We start from the raw sequence: 17,046 nt of genomic DNA, 5'->3' as shown, positions 1-17,046 counted from the left end.
TTAAGGGGCATAAACAAAGCCAGACAGTGACAGTGTGATTTCCAGAATGTGGGAAAGTTGTCTGAGACAAAAAAACCCACAGTGCTGATGACACACACAGCCTGAAAAAGATGTCACTCGCCTAAAACAGGTGGGTTAAGACTCAAAAGGTGACTGTGGCGAGGCCTGCGGGCAGTGACTGAAGGCGAGGAGGAGGAAACCAAACTTCCACACTCACCTGAGAGCTGCCCTGAACACTGCCATGTCTGAGCTCCACACACACATCAGAGGAGTGAGCGCGTTGACTGGAAAAATAGGACATTCACAAGATTCAAACCGGCGGCCTTCTCATAACGCACTCATTTACAGGAAGTGCTCCAGTAAGACACTTTGAGAGAAGAGGTTAACCTTGAGGGAGCGAATCACAGTTTACTGACTTAAGTGTTGCTCTGGGGGACAAAAATAAAAGGTTTATTGTTGGATGCAAAAGGCAATTAAAACTGAGATAAACAGAGAAGTTCTGAAGCTTTACATGAAAGAAAATCCAGTTATACAACCTGTGATGTCATAGTCCAATGCTGGACTTTCTGTGTACGTAAGGATATCTGTATAGATTACATACACAGTGGAAGTGACAAAAAGGAAAAAGATCAGACAAAGAAAATGTGTTGCTCAACAGACTATCATCGGTTCTGCAGAGACAAAAAGCAAAAGCAGGAAGAACCTATCAAGTCACCATGCAGGAAGCAACAACCAATCAGGATTTATGGTGTACAATAACACATGTTCTGACACGTCTTCTTTTGTTTTGCCCTCATGCTGAAGTTTGCAGGGCCAATAAATAAAGTATGTGGCACTGAATGAACAACAAGGAAATATTCATTGAATTCAAACTATTTTATTTCCTTCCTTTACAGTTTGTGGCCAAAACAGCCTGACCTGTCAGAACAGGTGCTATTGAACATCGTATTATCATCTGAAGGCAAGTCTCAGATTCACTCAGAGAATGGTCGTCCCTTGAAATGCAACAAATTTGGTTGTTATCACATCTACCTCTTCCCTCGGATCATATTATTTGTATGTTGTTAGATTAATTTTTCCATTTTGTGAAATTAATTTCAGTGTTTTGTCCAAGAAATTGTTATGCAGAGGCGTTAAGCCACTCAGATCCTGAAGCATCTTCTGGTGATCAATCTAGTGAGTATTATCCATGTTTAATCACCTTTTCTTATTTCTAACAGCTGTAATGTTAGAATAGAGGTATGAGAACCAATGGGACCTTTATAGAGACTGGAAAGATTATTTCCCAACACACAGAACAGCTGAACTTTAAGGAGTATTCTTACAGTAGTTGGACCATAGTTCCACACCCCCATCTGACCAGCCTCTACTGGAAACGCAGATTCTGCAAAAAACTTCCTAAACCCCTGCTAACTTGACTATGGAGATACGAGGTTTTTCATCTGGCACTTACAGTAAGTACATTGCACCATGGCCATGACCTCACACAGCTATTTAACACTGCAGCAAAACCCTCCCTGTGTAGACGTTTTCTATATGTCTCAGCAGAGTCTTTCCCTCATCCCTCCCCTGAGGTGTGGTGCTGTTTTATGAATGAGCTGTTATGCAAGAAATGGTGACCCGAATACAGACAGAGAGGGAGGAAGGGAGGGAGGAAGGGAGGGAGGACTGAAAGCACTGTATGGCTGCGAGTCAAGTGACATCACTGGGTTTTGAAAAAAAAAAAAGTCCCAAATCATATGATTCATTTTTGTTGTGGTTGTTTGCTGCTAAATGACATCTGCTGTGGATTAGGTCACATCAGGTGCTATTATAAATACGGGTTGTATTTGCCAGTGTAATCATGCTAAAGCTGGAGATTTACTGGTGAAGATGTTCAAGGTGTAATCACCATAATGACCTGATAATAACCAGCACCAATTCTGTGGTTACCACAATGTCCCTGCAGGCGATGTGACGGTGTGCCGAGGAAACAGGTTTTCAGATGCATGTGAAAATCTATCATTCGGCGGGCAATGCTTGAACAAGCTCACACCTCGGCCAACTGCAAATTCTTCCATCATGTCTGAGACTGATTAGACTGGGAGAGAGCAAAAATATTTTGGTTTTGCAAAAACGTATTCATGCATAAAAAACAACCTATGCCAGGTTTAGTGCTTTTAATGCCTGTCATGATATCAGGGTTGGGTTTCCTCAAACAGTCAGTGTTGCTCATCAGTCAGATCTGTTTTTAGAACAGTTTTATTGGTCAATAAATATAATCATTACAGTTTAGAGTGTGCAATAAAGAATGCATCTTTTAAGTCATTTTTAAGCAACGAGCCATGCTAGGAGCGCTGTGTGGCTATACTTTGGTGCAGTGCTGTTTTGTGCTAAATGCTACCATTAGCGTGCTAACATGTTCATAATAACAATGCTAATGTGCTGAGGTTTGATGTGTTTTGGAGTCAGGATGTACCGTATTTACAGTCTTAGTTTAGCATGCTAACATTTGCTAATTAGCAGTAAACACTAAATATAGCTGAAGCTGTTGGACCGACTGAATTTATTTGGCAGTCCATGCAGTAGTTGGTGAGATATTCTAGTCTTGACCCAAGACTGCTACTGGATCAATGCCTAGAGTGAAATTCCAATTTTGGCATTGATAAACACAGTCTTCATGAGTTCCTGGTGGACACCTTAGCAACACATCAGCATGACAAACACAAGATAACATGCAGGTTTCAGTCCTCTGATTGAAAGCTGCAGTCTCTCCTCACAGGTGCGAAACTTTGAATGATCCTAATCATGGACTGATTTGATTACCAAATCAAATTTCCCACAGGGGGAATCAATGTTACTTATCCCGAGGAGTTCTAACTGTTAGCTATCAGCCGATCTCTAGTCTGTATCAATCTAATCTCTGCATGGAAACTCACTCTAGCACGACTTGGCAAGACATATTGAACCCTGAGCGCTAAAACCTCGCTATCAGCACACTGTTTGGCAGGTTATCGATCAGCATTGTCAGCACCAGCGTGACTTACGCAGGTGTGTCTCCCTGTGATACAGTAACATGTCATCTATTAGTGCACAGTCGTGGGTTTATTTTCATGCCTGGGTGGTGTTTCCCTGCTCAGGCCCCATAAAGAAATGAAATGACCGAAGACTGTTAATTATTTACATTTAACGCTGCCGGGGCGAGACTACCACTGAGTCCCTAATGACCATATGTGTGTTGTATATATGTGCCTGTGTGTGTGGGTGTGGTTGCGTCTTTTCAGGATCTGATGAGATCAGCACTCAGACATAATTATTTCCACTATCTGATCACTGATCCAAACAAAACAAAGGGGCAGAGTGGTTGAGCCTGATGCATTTGCCCCATTAACCTCAACACCAACAACAGGGAGCTGTTTGTTAAGAATCATTAATTAAACATATATCTTCGCTTGATGGAATAGAGAGATGTTCACGCATGCTTCTCAGGAAACACACACTCATCAGGAGACAAATGGACGGAGGCAAGAGGAGAAAAGACGGGAAGATGAGGCTCCTAAACGAGTCCGGGCTGATTTATGGGTGTTTGAGTTGGCATGGAGGAGCAAAAAAATATGAGGGAGGAGGAACCTTGTGGTTTTACTTCAGCAAGTTAAAAACTGCAGCTACCAGACATACAGACAGAGCAGTGGCACTGCACAGGTGTCTTGTTCATAGCATGTGACTGGCTGGACGTTTCAATCCAAAGCACCAATCCCTTATATTTTCTGGGGCCTCTGCAACCACATAAAAGCACACGCACACACACACAAACAGAGGCACAGACACATCTATAAACACGCCCTTATATCCGTGTCTGCAGTGGCTGTTATATATAGAGAGGGAGCGGGAAAGTGGAAGGATGGCCCAGGCAGGACAGCCTGTTCTCACTCTGGATGAGAAAACTCACAGGAGCAGAAGAGGAATCCATGCCATTACCACACACACACACACACGCACGCACGCACGCAAGCACGCACGCACGTACGCACGCACGCACGCACGCACGCACGCACGCACAAGGGCTGTGTGATATTTGAAAGAACTGACATTGCAATATTGTTTTTTCTGCATTGTGTATTGCGAAATGAAATATTGCACACACGCACATACGCACTTGACGACTGTATCCACAGAAATCAGATGTTTACTAAGAGTATAGCCACAGGTTCGTGAGGTTATGCTGAGGACACTAGTTCATGCCACAAACAAATAAGATTTATAATCTTAAATAACTTCCAAAAATGGCTGAAAAGGCTCCGTTCTTGTTTACATTTACAGGAAACTAAGCACTGTTAGTACATTAGTATTCCACTGCAGTGGTCTTGTGTAATAGAGAGCGTCCTTTACCTTAAACTAACTCTTGAAAAAGTCATAGAGATCCAGGATGAGACTGAAATCTTTCCATATACCTGCTGTGGTCAAAGGAGGGATTCCCTTTAGGCTGGCTGGTGTTTGTTTTTTACGCATGGGAGAGTAATAAGGATGGTTATATAACACCAAGAGGGCACAGGTGAGAGGGTTCTGACTGCAGTCCCCCTCCACTTCATCTGCAGTGGGACAGAGAGGAGGAGGGGGGGAGAGAGGAAAGAAAGAGGAGAGGAGAGAAAAGTGAGAGAGGGGGAGAAGGAAAATAGAGGGAGATGAGAGGAGTTGAAGGGGAAAGAGAGGAGAGAGGAGAGAAGAAGGTAGGATGAGAGGACAGGAGAGTAGGGAAGATGGAAAAAGGGGAGATAAAACAAAACAAACAGGAAGAGGGAATAGAGAGAGGAGAGAGGGGAAGGAAAAGAGGGAAAGGAGAGGAAGCACATAAGGAGAGGGGGAAATAAGGAGCAGCATAGGAGGAGAGGAGAGGAAGAAAAGAAATAGGGAAAGGAAAGGAGGAAAAGGGGGAGAGGAAAGAAAGAGGAAAATGAGAGGAAAGGATGAAAGTGGGAGGAGAAGGAAGTAAGGAGAAGAGAGGAGAGGAGAGAAAAGGGAAAGAGCAGAGGAGAGGAAGAAGGAAAGGAGGTAGGAGAGAAGGGAGAAGAGAGGGCAGAAAGAAGGAAAGAGAAGGATGAAATGAGATTAGGGAAAGGGAGTAAGGAGTGAAGAAGTATAAGGAGAGGAGGGAAATCAGGAGCAGCACAGAGGAAATGGGAGCAGAAGGTGATGAAAGGAAGAAAAGAGTGCAGAGTGAGCAGGAGAGGGGAGAAAAGTGATGTGAGGAGGGAAAAGTGAGAGGAGAGGAAAGGAAGAGGGAAATGAGAGAGGAGAGTAGGAAAAAAGAGGAAAACAAGAAAGGAGGGGAACAGAAGAAATGAGAATGGAAAAGAGAGCGAGAAGAGGAAAGGAAAGAAAGGAAGAGATGAGAATGGGTGAAGGGTGAACAAGAGAGGAAAGAGGGAGAAGAGGAGAGGGAAGAAAGGACATGAGGAAGAGTAGATGGGAAAAAACTAAAGAAGGAAAGGAGTGGTGGAAAGAGATGAAAAAGGAAGGTCAAAAAAAAAAAAAAGGAAGCAGAACATAAACCATCAGCTCTTATAATAAACAGATCATTTCAACACGCTGTAAACTTCAAAAAACACCATACAACACAACCACTGACCAGCACAGGTGTCAGGCTTCAAATAAGTGCTGATGCCGATGACACGCGACGGCCAAAACAGGATGTTTATCATCAACTGTCAGATCGACATTAGCGGCATGTGACGAGAATGTTTTCACCTGCAGTCAGCAATCACAACGAGAGATGAGCCGTGCTGGCAGAGGAGCAGGGCTATGTTTAGGATGCTGGCTTCACGTCATCTGTGGCAGCAGTCACACTAGTTGTAACTCTGTATTGTCATCCGCTTACATGATTAATTACACTGCATTTGAGGCCAGGAAAAAAAGTGATCTGTGTCAGTTTACTTTCAGGATTATTTTGGCAATCTCTCTCTAACCTTAAAGACGGGGAAAAGGAAGAAACAGCGAGCCTGGCTCTGTCCAAAAGTCACAAAATGTGCCTGTCAACACCTCTAAAACTTGCTAGTTAACATACAATATTGTTTCATACTGTCTAGTAACTGTAAAGCTACAGCTAGCAGCCAATTACCTTAGCTAACAAACAGGAGGAAACAGCTAGCCGGACCACTACTAAAGCTCACTAGTTGACATATTAAATAGTTTAATGTCTGTCTAGTTAATATAAGGCTACAGTTAGCGGGAGGTTAGCTTAGCTTACTGTAGCGACAGGAAAAATGAGGAAACAGCTAGCCTAGCTTTGTCCAGAGGTGACATAATCAATCTCCTGTTATCTCTAAACCTCACTATAGTTAACGTCTTATATTGCTTCCTCTGTCCATTAAATATAAGGCTACAGCTAGCGGCCCGTTAGCTATAGCTTACCATCAAGACAAGAAACAGGAGGAAACAGCTAGTCTGGCTCTGTCCAAAGTAACAAAATTAACATGCCAGCACCTCTACAGCTCACTAGTTCACACATTAAAATATTTCATATCGGCCTCTTAAAAAATAATAATTATTATATGACAGAATTTTTTTTTAATCTTGGTTGAGCAAATTAAAAAACTGCAGATGCTGCTTATGCTAGTTTAGCATTTGGGAAGCTTAGCATCCTGTAATTACAACTGAACACATGGTGGGATTTTACAGGGAGATATTTACTTTTGAAAACCATATTTCCCCCATCGTTTTATTGGGTGGCTTTAAAAGGTCTTTATTGTCAGGTACATCTGTTTTCACAAATATGGATAATCCATATATTAAAGATCAGGTTGTTGTGTTGAGGAGGATATTTCTAAAACCCTTGCGACAGCCCAACATTTCAGGTTCCTCTGGTTGGTGATGGTTTCTTCCCTTGAGATTAACATCTCATGTTTCCGCCTCTTGTTCTACAGTCACATGTTAAAAAGGCCAATCATCTGTCCTCAAAAGTTGGCTAAAATCCTAAAATGTGGTGTAAACATACGGTCAAACTAAAAGCGGGGCCCATATTAAGTTTGGATAAATAATTTACAAATTGAGCTTGTTGGTTAACCATTTTAATTACCCACAAAAGATAAGACCACAAAATCTCTACACATTATTATCATTATTATTATTATTATTATCATCAACACTTTTGTGACCCTGTAATGTTTTTGTACCAGTAGGTCACACATGAGGTCCTATCTATAAATATGAAATGTGTCATGGGAAACTAAGACTTTAAAAAAAAGCATCAGTTTAACCAGAGATTTTCTCAGGATGGTCGGTGCCATAACAAACCCTTCCCAGAGACAACAGCCTCTGGGACTAGTTAATGTTTTGTCAGATATTTCAGATAGTGAGGGGAATCATTTCCTGCAATTCCACTCAAAGAATGGCTGCATACCAGCCTGAATGACTCACTGTTGCCATATAAACCAAGCCATGATCATAAAATGTTGCAAAACGCTGCTTTCTGTAGAGGAAAACAGCTCCGGACAGGTGCCTCCACTGTGGTAAAGAGGGCCAAAAATGCCTGCTGCAGACTAAGTGTATGGATTGTATTTGCTCAGGTATCCAAACATCTTAACTGGACAAATAACCTGTTTCTTCATGTGATGCTGCTGAGAAGATGTCATTTAGAGACACCTGGCAGAAAGTAATGGAAAGGAAGAACACATCCTAATGTCTGCAAGCGGTCATAAAAAAATCATTATTTTTATGAGGTGCCTCTGTCCTAGCAACCGCAAGGGACTGCATGTTGTCTGGTCCAGGTAAAATCTGTCTGTAGCGCCATCTTGTGAACATCTATAGAACTGCAGGAGGAAAGGGCAGAGAGGCTTGAAATCGACCTTCACAGCACACACATGCAAAAAGCATAGGTGTAATTAATAACATTATTGACCACTGCACTCATCAGGTGTGCCAGTTATTACCAACACAAAGCTGATTTTTGATAGATGTCTTTTTCCGTTCAGACGATCAATATGTGGAACTTGTTACCCACAGATCTTAAAATGAATTATTAACAGGATCATTTAACCCCCAGTTAAAACAGGTTTTTAAAAGAGATTAGTCATGTATTCATGCATGATCTCATGCTTGTCATTCAGTGTTGTGGTAATTGTGTTTTGTATATATTTCTTATGGAGTTTTGTATGTACTTCTTCAGATTTATGCTGTTTTGTATGTATTTCTTGTGGAGTTTTTGGATGTGGCTTGTGCTCATGTTCACACATAAAAACAAAATTAACCCGAGTTTGTGATTTCACATTATATATGCATGTTTCCATAAAAACAGGAGGAAAACATTTTGCATGACTGACTACTGTTCAAGCGTCAATGTCTCCCTCAGCTGGACAGAAACGGTACTACCTCCTGCAAATCAAGGAGGTGTAGACTTTCAGTGTGTGCCAGCAATGCTTCACAACTTCATACCATCCATGCAAAATCCTTATGTTTTTGTTCTGATTAAAGCTTTATTAAACAACAGACACCTAAATCAGATTCTGTGGGCTGCAATTTGAAATTTATTAAATGGTTGCCTTAAAAAGCCGTCAGAGCAAACTCAAGAAAACAAGACGTATTCTCAGATTGCAAATTCCTACATGAGACATGAACGCGTGGGAGTGATCTGTACAATCACCCTCCATAACTTACATCTGAGCTGTAACCTCTCTCCTCCAGGAGAATACAAACTGCACACAACATAAACCAGACGAGCCTCTACTTACTTAACTCAGTTTATTTACAGAGTATTTGAAGAGCCATGTTTGCAAATGTACTGAAATTACCGACAGAACTCTTCTTTTACTTTTTCTTTTTTTTTTCTTTTTTACACATGGGGAGCTGATTAATCAGAGTTTGATCTCTCAATATTTTGATCTAGATGCTTCAAAAATCCAGTGAGTGACTGTATCTTGGTTTAGATACCTGTCAAGTCCCTCAGGGAAACAATAAATTAACCAGGTTTTAAGCCGTGCTCCATCTTCCAGACTTGAGTAAATGTAGCAGTTAGAAACAGTTAGTTATTCATTCTGGGTGAGGACAGGACACAAACAAATCTAAGCAACACCGAGCCTGTGATATTCCAATAAAGAGCAAGAAAGAAGATGAACCAAAAAAAAAAAAAAAAAAAAAAAAAAAAAGCCTAACAAAAATAGTTTTACTACAACATAATGTTACAGTCTTCCCTCAGATGAGCCACACAGAAGCAATGTGACCACAGAGGGTCTGAACGAACAGGGTGATCTGTTGTCACACTGATCCACCAACACAGCATCTTTAAAAAGGAAAGTTTAAGGGTCTTTTCTACGTGTTAACAAATCCCAATCTAGAGCTGGACACAAGGTTTCATGTGTAATTTTGAGCCAAATATAAAATCTGTCATAGCATGATAAGAACCTTTAATCTGGCGTATGTTTTATTTGGATTATCACTTTTTCCGCAGCCACAATGTCCCAATCAATTGAATTCATTTGTATAATCATCACAGATCACAAAAAGAGCAAAAGCAGGTGAGACCCACTGAGGAACGGTGAAAAACAGCTCTGTAATCATTAAAAAAAACTTTCCCCTTAAAGACAACTCGACGCCTCGACTCTCACAAACACCCTGAAGACAACTAGTTTCAACTGTCCTGATATCAGTTTAATTATGGTACATGCCTTTTTTAATGAAGTAACACTGAAAATAAAATAGAGAACAGGCAACATAGATAGCATGGACAAACAGTTAAAAAATAAAAACAGACAGCGGAACATCCCACACCCTTAAAAAAAAGCACAATTTCAACACATTTTAGTAGTCCGCTACAACAAGTGTACAGTTCCTTTACAGCACAAAGAATCATCCTACCGTTCTCAATGTGTTGGAAATGAGTTGTTTTTTTTTTTAAAGCGTGTGAAAGAAACCTGTGCACCCTCCCCAAACTGTCCGTCAGGGTTTGAAGAGACTTTTCCTGGAACTTAAACAGACGTGAGAAAACCGAGAAAGCAGCTCGACAGACTGAAGAAAAGTCTAAGATGTGGCCTCACCTAACAGGGTTTAGACGCCTAAATTAAACGACAGTGTATTTTATCAACGCAACACCAATGTTAAGATTACGAAAACAGGTAAAATGACATCTGCTGGGCCACAAACTGACGCTGTTAAATGTTAGCTGTGACCATCGGGGCGTCTTCAAGTGTATTGTACAGTGAAAACGTTGGAATGAACGTCCCTCGGTTTTTTATTTTTCTTTCAGAGTCTAATACTTAAAACTCTCACATGGTTTGTGCTGCAGTTAGTGTCTTCCAAAGGTTCGTGTGGGACTGAACGAGTGCTTCCTGTGCGGGACCCTTTAAATCGAATCGCTTTTAAGTCCAATTTTACAAATAAGATCGTCTTTGCTGTGCGAATATCGTGATGAGTTTCACCTCTGAGCTCCGTGTTAAGTGCCCTGACTTAATCAGTGATGTGAAAATGAGAATACAACTAACTTTTTTGTTTAATATAAGGGTTATAATCCAAAAACTCTCCATATTCCCAAGAGAAACGTTATCATACATGTGGGGAGAAAAGAGCTGTACGCCGTCTTTGTGTTGAACTAACATGTTGTCTCTAACAACAGCCGTACAGAGGTGTAGACCAATAATGTGTTAAAAGAAAAACAGCTTTAATGTAGATTTTGCAAACGTACCAGTATGTGCCTAGTTCGGGACAGCATATTGCATGTTATTCTTCAGACTGTACTGGGGAGGGTGTCATTCTCTGTCCATGCATTTAAATAGCAACACAAGGAAAAAACAAAACAAAAAAAAAGTTAACACACATTTAACGCGTCTTAGAGAGGAAAATAAGTCACCCAGAGGTCTGCAGCAGTACATCTCATTTCTTTCAAATAGATTTGGACTTATAATCTTTTTTTTTTCTTTTTTTTGTGTCCGTAAAATTCAAATGTTGACAGAATAGGAGTACATTTTGTGGATCACATTCAGACGCCTCGTCACTCTTCTTCTATACTTCAGTGTTGCCCGCGTAGAGCCTGGTCCATGCTCGGGCTGAGGGGGGAGAGACAGAGAGATAAAATGGTGGTGGGGGTGTGTGAAAGGGGGGGGGGGTTATGGTGCGAGGCTGTGGAGAAGGGAAAGTGTTGCAGAGTGTACTCAGATGCTCCCAGATCAAATGCAGCCTGAAGTAGCTGAAATTTAGAGAGTTTCTCAAGCAAATGTGCCCAAAATGAGAGATTATTTCCATCATCTATTAATCTGTCAGTTATTTTCTTGACTAATTAATGAATTGATCTCAGAGAAGATTTCCAAAAGCCCAAGCTGACATGTTCAAGTTGCTTGTTTTGTTCCACCAGAAGGTCAAAGCCCAGATGTATTCAGTTTCCTTTCATAGAAAACCAGAAACTATTCACACATAAGGAGCTTTTTGGCGTTTTTTTCTTTAAAAAAAAAAATCGACTTTAAACAATGAATTGATTATCAAAACAGTTGTTCTTGATTAACATCTACTTCCAGATGCTCTTATCTGAGGGTTTGCTGATTTTCTATGGTTCATGCCCTCCAAACGTGAGTACCTAAAACAAGCAATGTGAAGCCATCATTGTGGGCTCTGAGAGATCGTGATGGATATTTTCCACTATTTTTGGACTTTTCATAGGCTCAACAGGCATTTGCACGAGACACCGAACAGTTAAATGAGAGCAAAAAGTCAAGCTTCGTGAACGGAAAACCCAAGAAAAAGGTCAAGACAGGTCTGTTTACACCAACCGTACATCATCAATTTAAAAACATACAGTCAACGTGCTGATGGTCTATTACTGCTGCCTGCGTAGAGCTTGGTCCAATCTCGGGCTGGGGGACAGACAGAGAGATAAAAGGGTGGTGGAGGGTGTGAGGGGGATATGCTGCAGGACTGTGGATAAGGAAAGCATTGCAGAGTCTACACTGATGTGTTCGGTCAAACAAACTCCCAAAAACAACAGTCAGCCTGCTGAAATGTTCAGTTGATCGACACAAAACTAATCAACGATTCTGATGATCGATGGCTTTTCAAAGCTGAGCTGACGTATTCAAGTTGCCTGTTTTGTTCCACCAGCAGTTGAAAACCCAAAGGAATCCAGTTTCCGATCACAGAAAACCAGAAAATAGTCACATGTGGGCAACTGGAACAAACAAGTTTTTCATACTTTTCCCTTTTAAAAAAACGACTTAATAAATGAACAAAACAGCTGCTGTCGAATAATCTGTCAATAAGATCCTCTGATCTGGAGGTTTGCTGGTTTTCTGTGTTATTTTTAATAGCTAGACAATCGATGAAAAATTGACAAGTTCATTCATAACGCAGCCATAAATCCGAACCATTAAACTTGTGCTGCAGCATTTTTTCAGTTTCTCTGCTTACGCGTTTACATCACGTTTTGATTCATTGATTCCACAAAGAACGCAAATCTCAGACTGTCTTCGACAAACAGATGTTGCACTGAAGAGTGAAACGGCATCAGAAAATAAATAAAATAATGAACTGTCAACTCCAGAAAAATGTAAAGACAGGTCCTGTATACACCAACCATACAGTAAGACTGAAACCATAAATGTTATGATGGATGTTATTGCCACCATTTGATTCCATTTTGGTTTCACTCCATTCTCCGGTCTGGCTTTGGCTTCTTGTTAGCCGCTCGACACTGTTGCTTCTAACACATGTACACATCATCTGTATAACAGCTGAAGCTATTTTATTGCCACTGTGCAGTCCATATTGCCCGGCCATAAAGACAAGCCTCTCAGCTTCCTTTACGCCAACACGGTGATCAAGGTACAAACAGCAGCAATCACTCAATACTCTAAAGCCAACCATCTCATCACCGGGGCCAGTTTACAGATTCTAATATTCTAAAGCAACACTTAGCGGATTTCATTCATGTTTACTGCCGTATTTGTGTGCTTTTAGAGTCAGATTATGTTGTCAACACAGTCCCAAAAACAACACTGGACTGGAATTAGGCTAATGATGCTGCCATCTACCAAAGCATTTTTAATACTGGAAAGCTGTAACCACCTGTGGCAGTGGCAATATAGTTCAGTACAGCTGGTGCTTTCATGAGTGCTGAACAACAGAAATCAAATCCTCACCTGTCTCGATGGCACTGCTTTCGTTTTTCTTCCACTGCTCTGCGACATCGTTTGCCAGGGGATCATCTGGATTGGGAGCACTTAATAACGCCTGGATAGATAGCAACACTGTACGGATCTGCAGGGCTGGAGACCACTTATCTGGAAGAAGGGAAGTTCAGAAAAAGACACAACAAGAGACAAATATGACAGCTTGAGCATCAGATTTGCAAAACGAGGGAAACTTCAGCTAATATGCCAGCGACAGAGATGCCAACCGTCATGGATGACATCTGAAATGCTCCGAGATCCCTTTTCTTTCTGATGATGGAAAACAACTCTCGTCAATCCAGTGAATCAAAACAATAAAATACGAGCCAGTGACACACTGTAAGTGCAGATCAGTGTGCCTACAAATCACAGTCTGTTCCAATATTTCCTTTATTACCTAATAGCAAGTCTGGCATCCTCTGTGCTGCTGTCTGTTCCGCGCTTGCCAAATAAACATTACACCTCGAGTTTGTTTACCTCAAAACTTGATTTAATGGTTGTAATCACATCACATCTGCTTCCCGGGGCTTCATCCCAAAAGTTGTATTTCTGCAAACAGAACCAGCTGCTCTTCAGCCAGCTCACATAATAAAAAGCATTTTTCTTTTCTTTTACCCAGTTCTGGTTGCGAAGATAAAACCTAAATCTGTGAGTCAATCCTGACACTGCTGGTGTGTAAGTCAGATGTAAGCTCACCAGGTTTGTTAGTTGAGAATTATTGTGCCAGTCGAAGCTGCTGAGATGTGACATTTAGAGCATGTAAATGGCTGCAGTCGGGCTATCAGTGACTGAAAGGTGCAATCGATCAAATCTATTTCATAACAGGGAAAGACGCTAATATTTTTAAGCACAGCCCACAGACCATCAAGCCCCTAAATCTAGCGGCCATTTTTTTTACATTCTTGGTGGCCCAAATGTAAACTTCTGTAATACAGAAAAAGGCAATTTCATACAACCTAACACAGCCTTCCTTAACTGTTCCACAGTTTGCTATTAGCCGAGATAGCGCGCTGTACTTGTGTAAAGCATGGCAGCAGTGGATGAGTGTGAACAGACCAGACGGAAATACTACTTTTCTGTGCGTTTACATGTTTATGCTTGATTGACAGGTGTATTGGTAAAGTATTGACTTTTTACTTCTGAAGGTTTTGTTGCACTACAGTAACAAGAGTAGTTAGAGAGCACAGCCCTGACTCGCAAAGCAGAGGAGATGCAGCATCATGACAATAAATTACACCAAAACATAGCGGTAATGTTGGAGCTTACCAGTACTATAATACTAATAATAATACTATAATTTAGCCTCAGGGCCAGTTTAATACCACGTCTCGCAGCCGTGTCGCTGCCTCATACACACTCTCCTTCCCTGCCTGACATTTTTCTGTGAAGCCAGTAAGAAATTAACATAATTTGTAGTGTGAAACAAAGCTCCAGTGGGATCCCTATGATGCTCTGTGTCGTTGCTGCTTCCTAACACACTGGGAATAACTTGATCAGTTGTGTACGTCGGATCAACCTAAAAGCCTCTGCAAAGATATTTTCTTCCTCAGACTGGTCAGAAATCACTAAGTGCATCTTTAATGGTTTATGATGCTACTCATTGCTATGAATTTCTGTGAAAAACATGCTCTCTCTTTTGAGTTTGGTTCCACGTTGAGGCCATAAAAAGAGTTTTCCTTCTCACGTTTTCTTACCTTTCAAAATGTCTAAACATATTCTTCCCAGTTTGTCGACATTGGGGTGGTAGATTTTGGTCATGAATCGCACTTTGGGAGCTGCCATGGGATACTCTTCTGGAAGAAATAGTTCAAGTTTAAATGTGCCTCCTTCAAAAGGAGAGTCTTGAGGCCCTGCAATGACCACATGGAAGTAACGTGCATTCCCTTCATCAGGTGTAGCCGTGATCCCTGGAACAGGCTCTGCCATCAACCGCTGTGTCTCCTGAGTGTGGTCAGAATGAGAAACACATGATGCCGTTGTTGAATTTTGAGTTAAAAGAAGACAAAAAAAACAAACACCGCTGCAGGAAGACCTGTGGAGGTGTCAGCAGACAACAGGCTTTCAAGTGAATAATGGATGAGGACATACAATTTCACCCTGCTTAGTCACACGTGCACTTCCAAACTCAAGCACATACACACAAACCAACATTTCACAAGCTATTATTAAACATAGAAATGAAAAGGCAGGTGAGGGATGGAGCACTTCACACATACTGTACAATGACTGATTAAACACACACACCTATCATCTATCTAACTATGGATACAACTAACATTTTCATTTTAGATTCATGTGTCCATTATTTTCTTCAATTAATCAATTTTATATAAGATCATATAAAAGAACAAAAAATGTAAAAATACAGACATATTTTGTTTACTATCACATAAGGTGAACTCAGCAACCAAATATTCACATTTTAAAGACTAATCAATAGATTTCTATCATTTTACTTAATCACTAAAACGATCAATCATTTATTTATCAATTGATATGTGATTTTCTGTCAATCGATTAGTGACTGGCTGTTTCAGACCTAAATTATTTTATCAACCATTTTAAGAATTCAGATGACAGATTGTTCGTTTACTCGGTGTGATTGCATTTCTTAATCTATCAAAAGTGGTTTTACAGCAAATCAATTAAATATTGAGCTTCTCTTAACAGACGATCGACAGTGGAAATCAAAAGGAGGAAGTGGAACATTTTTCACATTTCTGCATTTTGATGAGGCAGGTGCACTGAAACATCTGCAGTCAACAGGAAGGAAACGCGTTCAGTGTTAATAGAAATGTTATTCATTCCTCTTTTCAAAACTACAGATCGCTGTAATGGAAACTGTGTCGTGTTTTCGCTCTGTCGTATTACTGACTGAGAACCTGCTAAACCTGAGAGATAGCTGCTGGATGAGGCGGAAAAGGCTGATCGCGCCCACCGCCGGGCCTGGCCCAGTGAAGTTGCGGTGAGGTTGAGGGAGGAGACCGCTACGCAACAGGCCTTAAATTTCTGCCTATTTTTCCGTTTCGTTTTATACAAAAGAAGCAACACTAGCGTATTTGCTTTACTACACGCGCTTAAACGTTTTGAGACCTTAAGGGCAGCGTTTCACATCAGCGCCAGACATGTGTAGTCACCAATCACCAAAGCTACAGCTGCTAGCCTAGCTTACTTAGCGAATCCATTCATAGGGCGACTACAACAAAATGTCACAATTTGTTCATTAATACTGCAAATTAGCAACCCAGTAACGAGAATACTACATTTTGAGTAAGCCAACACATCTATTCGTACAGAAATTCAGCCACAGATCTCAGCAGACGGGAGTAAACGGAAGTGGCAAACAAAACACTTGCAGACATGGACCAACGAGCTAGCTTGATAACTAGCTAGATAAGAGCTAATTGTGCTAGCGGCGCTAACGTCAGGCTACACGTTGGATAGCAGTAACTGTACGTCCATATTCTCACCAAATAATCTTTACAATACTCACACATAGGCTCATTAATATTTATATACATTGTCGGGCGTAAAGCGTACCTTAATAATCCTACGAGGCAAACCGGCCATCTTGTGTTAGCTATTATATTTTTAGCCGTGGACTCGCCTTCTCTTCAGGTTGGACTGACTGAGCTGCCGGGGCGGGGCTAGTTAACTCACTCTTCCGGTGGCTTCAGATGACGTAAGAAAATATGATGGTGTGGAAGATTGTGGAAAAAATATAAATATTTGTTGTGATTTTACTTCTCCATTTTAGTCAGATTTTCAGTGAAATTTCCAACATAATAAACACAAGTTAAAGCTTCCACATAAATATGTGATAATATATTATGAAAGGCGATTTTTTTTAATGCAAATGTAATTTTCTGAAAGATAGGAAGCAGAAGTATGTTTTTTTCTCTCTTCAAACCTTTACATATTTGCT

The 17,046-nt window shown here is 40.9% G+C and overlaps 1 protein-coding gene across 2 annotated transcripts; it reads right to left on the bottom strand.

Moving 5' to 3' along the window:
- Positions 1-8,695: 8,695 nt before the first annotated feature.
- Positions 8,696-16,774, bottom strand: ube2nb (ubiquitin-conjugating enzyme E2Nb). Of its 2 annotated transcripts, XM_070991879.1 has the most exons (5): positions 16,662-16,765; positions 14,816-15,062; positions 13,092-13,232; positions 11,753-11,810; positions 10,604-11,009 (listed from the first exon to the last, which is right to left on the bottom strand). In XM_070991879.1, the coding sequence occupies exons 1-4, from the start codon at positions 16,689-16,691 to the stop codon at positions 11,755-11,757; spliced, it is 474 nt and encodes a 157-aa protein (XP_070847980.1). In that variant the 5' UTR covers positions 16,692-16,765; the 3' UTR covers positions 10,604-11,009; positions 11,753-11,754. The 2 variants fall into 2 exon arrangements, with proteins under 2 accessions (XP_070847981.1, XP_070847980.1); XM_070991880.1 differs by lacking the exon at positions 11,753-11,810 and having other exon boundaries at positions 8,696-11,009; positions 16,662-16,774.
- Positions 16,775-17,046: the final 272 nt, after the last annotated feature.

This window comes from Chaetodon trifascialis, chromosome 22 (genome assembly GCF_039877785.1).
Source record: "Chaetodon trifascialis isolate fChaTrf1 chromosome 22, fChaTrf1.hap1, whole genome shotgun sequence".
In the NCBI taxonomy this organism is placed as follows: Eukaryota; Metazoa; Chordata; class Actinopteri; order Chaetodontiformes; family Chaetodontidae; genus Chaetodon; species Chaetodon trifascialis.
Note: the sequence above shows the minus strand (reverse complement) of the source record. Positions and strands in the feature narration are given on the sequence as shown.